Raw genomic sequence first — 10,657 nt, forward strand, 5'->3', positions numbered from 1 at the left:
TGCTTCTCCTTCCATGAGTCCTGCTCACCATCCATTGGAAATGGCTAATTTTTGCAATGTGAATTTGTGATCAAGCGATACAAACATAAAATTTCTAGTCTTATTCTATGATAGCCGTTTGTCACGTACGACGTATGCGGCAAGATAAAGAAAGACCAAAGATTATAGATAATTTATCAGGGCAGGCTAGAAACTATGGGTTCTTGGAAGTAATAACTGCATGTTCAAATTTTGGCTCTAACATAGATTTTTGAATCTTGACGGTTTCTAACAACGATGGCCTGCGAAGAGAACAGTATAATACAACTGCCTTTATATATTGTAACTTAAAACTCAGTTCTCAGACTCCGTCATCTCGGGATAACAATTGCTCTCCACAAGCAATTTAAATTTTTAAGTACCTACTGCTTACAACCAGGACTAAAATAAAAGACTTCTGAAGTTTCTGCTGAAAATTAATTGTTCTTTAGCAGCTTTTCCATCTCAGAGAAGTAAACAAATAAGAATGACAAGATAAAATATGAGCCTGGACCCTCAGCACTTCCTCTAGGCCAACTTGGAGTTCCTGTACTTCCAGCTGTTGGATATATACGTGTATTTGACAGGGAACTGGGATCTGCCAATAAATGGGGAAACAGAAGAGGAAAATGGACAAAAGGAAAATAAGAAGAAATCTTTTAACTCGTCACAAAAGAATAACAAGATGGTCATTCAGTTTAGGTACTTGTCGCCATCTAAACTACTACATTTATATCGTATCATTTATATGCCCTATTGGCAAACAGATCTAGTGTGTATGATATAAAGGGCTGAGCAAGCAACACCTGTCACAACCTCTAGCTGTAATCATGTATACATCTTTTATACACAAAAGCCTAGCGGGAGAAATGACGTTTGTTTCCAAGTTCCAATTGACACCAGCTGTGTCTTTTGAGATGTCATCAAACCCTCTGATTAAAATCCTGGAAGCTGGCTTGGGACTGCCCACCGAGTCTAGGATTATTGGAGCTGGTATGAGGCGTGTGAAGTGGTCTCTGTTGCTGCTGCTGTTGCGGGTGGTGGTTACCAAAGTAAGGGATTGGAGGCTGGGAGGAAAGTTGAGAAGTTGATCCTCTGTTGTTTCCGTTGACACCAGGACCTTGGCTGGCTGCAATCTTGAGCCACTGCAGTTCATCCCTCAATGCTTCATTCAGAGCTAAAATTCACATAGAGGGAGCAGTGCACATATAAATTTTATTGACCACAAGAACATTAAGAAACTCTGTTGTAGAAAGCTATCAAAAGTGGGAGGGATAAGAGATACTTGACAAGTAAAAATAACATAGAGGAATGCATACCATCTCTAAGGTGTGCTTGCTGTTCCATCGCTTGTAACTTCAGTTTAAGTTCCTTATTCTCAACTGTTAAGCCGGTAGTGTCTCTCTGCATTTTATGACATGATACAAATAAGTTTGTTTTCCAAACCTGGGCTGGGGGGGGGGTGCAGGTGAGTTGAGGCCCATAAAAGATTCGCACATGTGCTTTAGTAAAGGGAGCGCTTCAAGTGGTAGGATTTGAAAGTGAAATGTATGTTTATATTGGTCATTCCCTCATTTGGCAGTCCTTTAAGGCTATTTAGCTCGGTATTACTTGAGTTTTTCTTCATTCCTTCTTTTGGAGGCCTAGGGGCTGACACAGGTGACTTGAGGCCCCTTCAGATTTTTGTGTGAGCTGGTCTATTGGATTGACAACCAAATATTCATTGATTAGAATTCGAGATGCGATACTATATCTTGTCATTTCCTCATACTGGAGCACTTTCAGGCCTAGTTAGAAAAGACCATTAAAACAGTTTTGGGGCCTCTGATGAACTGACTTAAAAACAATGATATATAATTCCTACCACCTAACATTAGTATTTCAAATTTGGTTACTGGGGTAATATTCTTAGGAAAGAGATAAAAAAACAGGAAGAGAAACAAGCACATCATGTATCACTTATTGACTGCTTTGGTTCCCTTTGTATGTTTGCTGTGCAGAACAATCACGAAGCTTGTAGTGTTAACATGCAATAAGGTTACTGAGCCTAGCTGAGTATTCCTAGGGCTCATTTGTCTTGCATACCGTAGTCTATTGCCAAATTGGGATTGAAGCGTCCAACTACTTACACGAATAGGGTCCATAATGTGCCAGCCAGAGGTGGAAGCCACCTCTGGGTTAACATTGAATAGCAACTCGGCAACGAAAAGATATCACCTTTATCAGGTATAAGAAATTCATGATAGGGTAATAAGAATATGAATTGGCACTATGTTGTTTAAGATAGTTGAAATTTTAAGCAACTGGCGCAGGTTTTCATTCTCGCTCCTAAGCATAGTGCCGAGAAACTTTATTTTAAGGAAAGGCGATTTTAGAATGAAATGGTGATATGTCTATTTCAAGAAAGGTTATAGCATCCAGTAGTCAAGAACTACTTGCCAAAACCCACTATTTGTCAATCTCCATTGCTCCCTTTTAGCAAGAATCCTATAGTTACCCTGGTTGCTCCTGTCAAATTTATCCCCAAATCATAAATAAGTTTGTCCTACAGCAAGAATATTTGGCTGTTTAGCATCTCGGCAGTAACTGATACTACTAATATGTAACAGCTTCAATCTCACTAATCACAAGAGACTTAATAGTAATCTTAGATTGACCTTAATAGCTTTGTAACTGCAAGAACTGAGAACAAATTTTCAAGCATTTCTTCTAAACTTTAAATATGGCTAATCAACCTGAATTTACAATAAGTCCAAACTTCACAACAATCATTTTCAGTAATTAAATAACTTCTATTTTGTACACTTGATAACAGTTGAGTCTAAAACAAAAAACTCCATTTTTTATGTTTTTACTAATATCTTAGTTTAGTTTCTATAAGCAAGTTCCTTATCTTCATAATTGTTAGGCTAATCATGGTCTAATTCCTAATGCAATATAGAAATGAACGACTGACACATAGGTTACGATTGCTAAATGACTCAGCTCATAGAAAGCTTCATAACTTCGTAATAATTCAACATATACAGCACATCAGCAGTTCTAAAGAAATGCATCAATAAAGGTCATAATACTTCTAGCAACAACATTAAAACACAAAAGCAAAGATCCTAGCAAGACAAGATGCATCATACACAAAAGATAAGCAATTCACCAAGATGCTATAGTTTCTTAATTAGGATCCACCATAACCAAATTAGATGCAAGAAGGAATGCATGAAAGCATTTCAATGCTGTATTTTTCAGATTCCTGTTTCTGCAAACACATGATTCAGAATGACTTCCCCATCAGCATTGCACATGTATCTGAGACATACCTTCCCTATCAACTGAGCAGTAAAGGGGCAGCAGAAAAAGGAACGCTTTTCCAGTGTTTAACCACCGCATCGCTTATCATGACAAAAGCCTCAGTGTTAAGTAATTTACACAAGAACTAAATGTTTGGTGAGCCTAACTGCGTCGGCAGTCAGACAACTTTTTAAAGATTCACCCCTCTAGTGAACCGAGAAGTCCAATCATGGTAATACTGTCCTTAGGAGTCTCAACAAGAATTGAATCTGTTGCAAACCTTTGCTATTCAGACTAGATCCATAATTTTCTACAGGATAATGCGTTGTGGTATTGAGTTTGAATGTTTTGTTTAATGGAAAATCAACGTCATTAGTTGAGCATTCTAAGTCAATTGATCTCAAAAGAATTCTTACACAGTTGAGCTAGCAGTTCCATTTGTTGTAATTAGAAAAGTTACTAAGCAAATATTATTTTTAAGTATCAATCCAACAGTGGACATACTTGCAACAATGTGATCTGAGCCGAGAGGGTGGTTGCTTCAGTCTGAAGAGTTTGTACTTTCCTCTCCAGCTCACTTGTGTATCGCGTTTTTCTCTCTTTGGATCGTGCAGCAGATTGTCTATTTGCAAGTATCCTATAAAGACAGCAATTCTCCAGATCAAACATGCAATACTACCAACAATATATATGGGCATTAAAGTAAGTATATATGAATATGAAATGTATCTTGTAATTACATGACGAACATCTTATGGATTCTCAACCGAATATTGAAATAAAAGTCTTGGATAACTCCATGTGTGTGAAGGTGTTCCTTAAATCAAAATGACAAACTTGACCAAGTCACATTACGCGTTGCCTTTTCGTTTCCATGACTTGTCCTTTTTCATTTCCATGATTCAAGGAAGTAAAGAAGATAAAATTCAAGAAACACAATTGAAAAACCAACCATGAACTTCAAGAAACACTACCAAAAGTTCAAAAATATCACAACTCAGTTCATATAAATTCATGATCACTAAGGTCAAACCTCTTGGCTCTCTTGGGGTCAATCAAAGCAAGCTCCGCTAGTTTATCAGCAGCCATAGTCTTCTTCGCATTAGAGTCCACCTCAGACGACGTTGCACTGGAACACCCATCCATCGAATTGCTATGTCTGTGTCTAGACCCAGAACCCACTTCCGCCGCCCCCCCCACCGGCGACGGGCCGTCCAATCCAAGCCCTTCAAAGAAGTCTGCATCCACCGACAAGCTCCTTAAATGAGCCATGGGCTTGGTCTCGTTGGTCTTGCTGAACTGGGGCGGCGGCCCAGTGGGGAAGAGGGAAGGAGGGGTTTGGGGGAGGTCGAGGTTGAAGTCAGCTACAACATCATCGAGGAGAATGTCGTCGAGGTCAGGGAAACGGAAGAAGGTGTCAGAGTGCGCCCGGCGGTGGTGGGCCCCGCGAGTCGGTGTATCGGGCATCTGGTCCAAGTCCGTTCGACCCGGTGCATAGGGGCTCCCGTATACGGGCTTCCCGCCGAACTTGGGGTCCATCATTTCATTATTGGGAGTGTAACAATGATGAATCGATCAGAATTTTGTGAATGTTTCGGGGGGGTTTCTGCGTGAGAGAGAGGAGTTGGTCAAGCGGAAAGGAGAGTTGAAAAAAGTTTTGGGGGTCGAATTATGAATTCGACTAAATTGGAGGACTGGGGGACCCACCTTACCGCTTTGCCCAACACCCATGTGGCAGTTGGCGGCTGGGTGGAAACAAATTGGGCCCAGCCCATGACTTTTCTGCTTTTAAATATTGTAAGAAAATAATAAAGTAAGGTGTTGTTTGGTTGGACAGATGGAAAGTTTTCAGAAACTGGGAAATGTGTTATACATATATATTGAGGAGGATGATCATATTAGTATTGTTTGTTTTAACCCTAAGAACTGGAGTCTGGGCCATGTAATTACAAATATCTAAGCCCAATTTGGACATAGGTAAATTGGTCCAGCCCACCTAAATGGATATATATACTTCACATCTGATTGATTATTTTTAATCGATTTCATATAGCAATTATATTATACTTGTCATATAATAAGGGACACAATTTCAATTCTTTATAATAATTACATACATTATATGATTTTTGTTCATAAAGCTTAGAGATTTTATTTCAAAATGGTTTGAGAATAAAAACGAAATTGAAGTTAACCCTTTTCATTTTTAAATATAAATTTAATATGAAATAAAGAAAAATAATTCGACAAGCTTAAAAAATCAAAATATCATTAATTAGTCAATACTTTTTTAAAATTGGAAGGAGAATAAAAAAAACAGGAATATAGAGATGTCCCCTTCAGCTAAAAAAGATTTAAGATAATGCATTTCAATGAAAGCAACTATGATAAGACCAAAACTTATCACTTAAACTTCTTTAGTCTTTACTTCAGGATAACATCTCAGTTGTACGTAAAACCAAATATAATATATACACATAATTACATTATCCCTTTTTTTTTTTTAAATTTGATGTAATCGTACGTAATTTTTTTTAATTTTAAAAATTATATTTAATACTCTTGATTTGTGTTGTTTGATCTAAAAAAATTTATTTGACATACAATATATTGGTATAAATCTCAAGAAAGGGCAGTGTAATTATCCTTAATATATATACAAATATAATACTTTTTATTTTTTTGTATTTTTTAAATTTTCTTAAATTAAGAAGAGAATGTATTTTTCTTTTGGAAAAAAGGTAAAATACATTTTGCCCCTTAATTATTCTTGATGTAATTCCCATGTCCATGTATTGATTAATATACTTTAATCTTTATCCTTTTAGGGTTTTGTAATAAATTGAGAAATAATGTTAACAATTATGTATCATTAAATATTTGAATTAACTAGATCGATATAATATATATGTACACGACTTTTAAGCATCTCCTTTTTTTTGGTAATTGTATTTCTACCATCAAAATTTATTCATTTTGCAATATTTTATACACAGAAACGTATCTTTTTCAACGTAAATTTTGTATAAAAAGAGATATATATCTATAAAAATTCTACTTAGAGTTGAGTTTGACCAAACTTTGACCAATTATACGACAAGTGTAATTATATATTCGCTTGTCGTGTGATTGATATATAATTTAAGAAAAATAACAAATCATATTACAAATTTAATAAGTATAATACACTTACCATGTGATTGAATTATTCAGTGAAACCTAATTTAAATTAGAAAATTTTCCTACACCGACACACTTAATTGGCTAAGTGTCTCCTACGTGCAACAACTCGTGTATCCTGCATACCTAAAGGAGCAAAAGTAGAGCTTCATTAGTTTGGTATATAGCTCACCACCATGAAATGCTTTATTTCTATTTCTCCACTTAAAAGATATATGGACAATAATTAGCCTATCATCAATGATCAAACTGTATGTTCATGTCCCTCTTTGTATATATTTTGCTGCTCATAATTCCATATTTCCGCACTTTAATTGTTACACATTGACAAACATAGAGAGACATGTGCTTTCCTATTAAACACATTGTCTACCACATGCCCGTCTTTATTTTTCAACTGCAAATAGGAAATCTTAATGTTGTCGGGAGCAAATTTAAATAATATGAATTATAATTAACATTATGTGAACTATATTTATTAATATTAAACGTGATCGCTAATACTTATATGAAATGTTAGTCATGATACATAACGTTATTTGTACATAGTTTATCATAATGTCAGTAAAAAATTAAACGATATTCGTACATAACATTATTTTATTATTGTTCTTAAATTATCGATTATCATAATGTAGTGCATAATTTTATTTTATTTTTGGACATAATGGTAGTGGAACCATCCATTAACTGATCCTATATTTTTCAATTTCATAAAGTGGGAAGCCCCCATTTGCTTTACGTGCATGTTTTATAAGCAATAATCATGTTGGATGTCAACATACATTGATTGTTGTTGAATAGTTTCAAATTTATTAATAAGTGATCTGAAAAGTTTTACTTAGCTAATATTTGATATTTGACTGCGCATAGTTTCTGCTATTATACACAATTCTTTAATTATAAATGATCACAATTGCCGTGTTGTTAATTAACGCTCACGCATTGATATTTGATATGTTTGATGCTGAACATGAATACGAATGTTGTGTGATGAAAATAGTTAGGTTGTCATTATTAATGGTATGTCTCTTCTTCTCCCGAAAATAGCAAAACAAAATTTTTTATTAATATTATAATTATCTCATTATGAAAAAAGAAATATTGAATATTTTTTTTACATAAATATATTAATATCAATAAATTGAATAAATAAATTCAACAGCCAAAAAGATTGAATAGCTAAGTCACATCTACATGGGAATTGAATAAGACATTGGGAGTGTTGGTGGCATTCGTGTGGAAACCACACTCCATCCAATTTAGAAATATTATCTCATCCCCAACAATTTGTGTCTCTACCCTTTTCCTTCTTTAATCACTAGTGCTTTCCTCTTCAGCAATCCATTGTGAAATGCTCATGTCGCCATAAATTAGGTGCTCCTGCTCTCATTCATCATTGGAATACATATATATAATTCAACAATAAAAAATTGATTTTTTTTCAAGTTTGCATATAGTAATTCATTCAGTTCAAGAAAATGGCTGTTACAAAAAAATTTAATGTTAAAATCAGCGTCGAACTAATTAGTAAATAAAATTTTTATTAATTGCGTTACTAACGCTCCATTGTTTTACAAGAAATATATATGTCGTTATTATTTTTGTATTGATTCAAACATGTTTTGAGCATTGGGTTACAAGCCCATATTGTATGAACAAATGCTTTCAACAAAGTGATTATTATTGATTAATTTACTAAATTATATATATATTCTCCCGACTGCCTGCTTTTTTCTAATAATTTCTTGTCAATTGAATAAAGTCACGATTAATTTCTTAATTTAAGAACGCACGAGAGAAGAGATCATAAATTCGTCTTGATCATTTTGGGCACAGATGGAAAAGGTCCCGACTGTCGACATGACACATGATTAGTATATTCTTTCGTTTTCTGAAAATCCATTGCATTAGGGTTTAGGAAGTGTCAGCAATAAACGAGATTGCCCTGATTGATAACTTTAAATTTGCCTTTATTCTTCTTTCTCTTTTTCTATCTTTTGTTAAAGGAGTAGGGTTCCGAACAAATGATGTGCTTTAATTTGCTTAAAGGTGTACTAAATCATTAAATTCTAGGGTTTTCAGATTTAACATGAATAAAAAAAAAAGTGATTGGATGTTAATTTACTTATAAAATATCTAAAATCTTGATATTATATAAACAATATAAATTATATCATATCATTGAATTCAAAATTTGACCATACGTAATGACTGGTTGATCAATGATTGATATATAAAACGTAGCTATGCATGTTTTATCCCATGAACGAAATGCCCAACTTGTGTTCATGCAACTTTAAATATTAATCCAAGCGACTAATTAGTGGGAAAAAGACACGAATTATTCTTCTCCATATCTGAATCCTCATGAAGCAGTCGACGAGATCAGTACAGTAGCATCATATCCTTTTTGCTTTTAAAAACCGTAACTTATCAATTTGTACACTTGAAAACTATGGGGAAAGAACACCATCGTCTGGTGTTCTGCGTGCAGATATAGATCACTTCCTACCTTCCCCAAGGTGCAACTCTTTCCTGCAAGAACAGAGAAAGCATGTGAACGGTACTTGTCTGTTACCTCGCAATTTTGTTCTGCATCAGACAAGAAAGAGCATCAAATGGCTTTCTTTTACCAATATTTTGTTTGTTTCGGACATGTAATTGCATTTTAGATTATCAAAAATAAAATACATATATGTATTGATATATTTTCGTTAATTGTGATTTCTTGAACATCAATTAATAAGTAAGCTGCATATATATATACACATATAGCTAGGATCTGTCTTTAATTAGGAATACCACTTGTGGGGGTTGTGATGAAAAGTTAAAAGGTCTGGTAAAGGTCCAGATAATTGCTTTACCACTTGCTCAAATTGTTCAATACGAAATTCCGATTCACGTACTGTTGCTTTGATTTTGAAAAGAATTTATTCTTATGATAAAAATTATTCTCATGATTCATTACACGATTCAGGGTGTTCACAATTTAATAATCAATCCAACATAATTGGATACGTATCCAGAGCTGGAATATAAAATTTCGGTTTAATTTATTGAACTGTACTTAACATAAATAGTAATTTTGCATACTTTTATATTAATTTCTATTTCTGTTAATTATTTTAAATTTTACTTACTAAAAACAAACAAATAAATTAAAAGTATAATCATAATTTTTATTATTTAATATTTCTAACTATTTTTTTTAATCTTTACAACAAAAAAAATTGGTTTATCAAAATACTGAACCAAAATATCAAAGAAATTCAATAATTACTATCCAAATAAAAAACCATTAACTAATTAAGGATCTGTCTTTAATTAGCAATACCACTTGACATTCTAATTTTTTATATACCAAAATTTATTTCAATTACCTCTACACAAAATTACGAATGCATTCTGATCATACGTTTAGAATTCAGTTGCTCAAAAGATATAATTAAGTTGTTATTCTATTTTAATAAGAATTATTGAATAATCAACCCCCGCACACACTCCCCCCTTTTTCCCTCCACTGCAAATTTCACTTTTCTCGTCTATAAATAGCGTAGACGAAGGCGTGTGCCAACCACACTCATCTCCTCAGCATTCTTATAATAATCAAATCCTCAACTCCAAATTTCTCTTAATGGCTTCCAACCAAACGCAAAACCCTGATTCCAAATTCCCTCTCGCTGTCGAGGCGCCCGCTCCTCAAACCACCTTAGACCTCGAAGACAGCCAAGAATTCGACTACTCGAAACGTTCCCAGTGGCTGCGAGCAGCGGTGCTAGGCGCTAACGACGGGCTTGTCTCGACTGCATCTCTGATGATGGGCGTTGGTGCTGTGAAACAAGACATCAAGGCCATGATCCTGACAGGTTTCGCTGGCCTGGTCGCCGGGGCTTGTTCCATGGCCATTGGAGAATTCGTGTCGGTTTATTCACAGCTTGACATAGAATTGGCCCAAATTAAGAGGGACAAGAAAAGGGCAGCGGCAGGTGTTGCGGAGGAGAGCGCTGAAGATCGGGAGAGCTTGCCCAATCCTGTCCAGGCAGCTGCAGCATCTGCGCTGGCTTTCTCAGTGGGTGCTATGGTCCCGCTGCTGGCTGCTTCTTTCATAAGGGAGTACAGGGTGAGGATTGCAGCGGTAGTAGCGGCAGGCCGGGGTGGGGGGGGTTGG

At 35.1% G+C, this 10,657-nt stretch overlaps 2 protein-coding genes across 2 annotated transcripts in view; one reads left to right on the forward strand and one right to left on the reverse strand.

Annotated features, from left to right (window-relative positions):
• On the reverse strand, window positions 649-5,118 carry LOC105179533 (transcription factor VIP1). The gene is made up of 4 exons (XM_011103188.2): window positions 4,340-5,118; window positions 3,811-3,943; window positions 1,338-1,422; window positions 649-1,195 (listed from the first exon to the last, which is right to left on the reverse strand). Exons 1-4 carry the CDS (start codon window positions 4,846-4,848, stop codon window positions 942-944), a joined length of 981 nt encoding a protein of 326 aa, XP_011101490.1. The 5' UTR covers window positions 4,849-5,118; the 3' UTR covers window positions 649-941.
• The window catches only part of LOC105179543 (vacuolar iron transporter homolog 2-like), a 957-nt gene continuing 355 nt past the window's right edge, over window positions 10,056-10,657 (forward strand). Inside the window, exon 1 of the mRNA XM_011103197.2 lies at window positions 10,056-10,637. Coding sequence (XP_011101499.1) covers window positions 10,124-10,637 — 514 coding nt within the window. The 5' untranslated portion in view covers window positions 10,056-10,123. The remainder of the gene's footprint in view (window positions 10,638-10,657) is intronic.

Source organism: Sesamum indicum, linkage group LG2 (genome assembly GCF_000512975.1).
Source record: "Sesamum indicum cultivar Zhongzhi No. 13 linkage group LG2, S_indicum_v1.0, whole genome shotgun sequence".
Classification (NCBI taxonomy): domain Eukaryota; kingdom Viridiplantae; phylum Streptophyta; class Magnoliopsida; order Lamiales; family Pedaliaceae; genus Sesamum; species Sesamum indicum.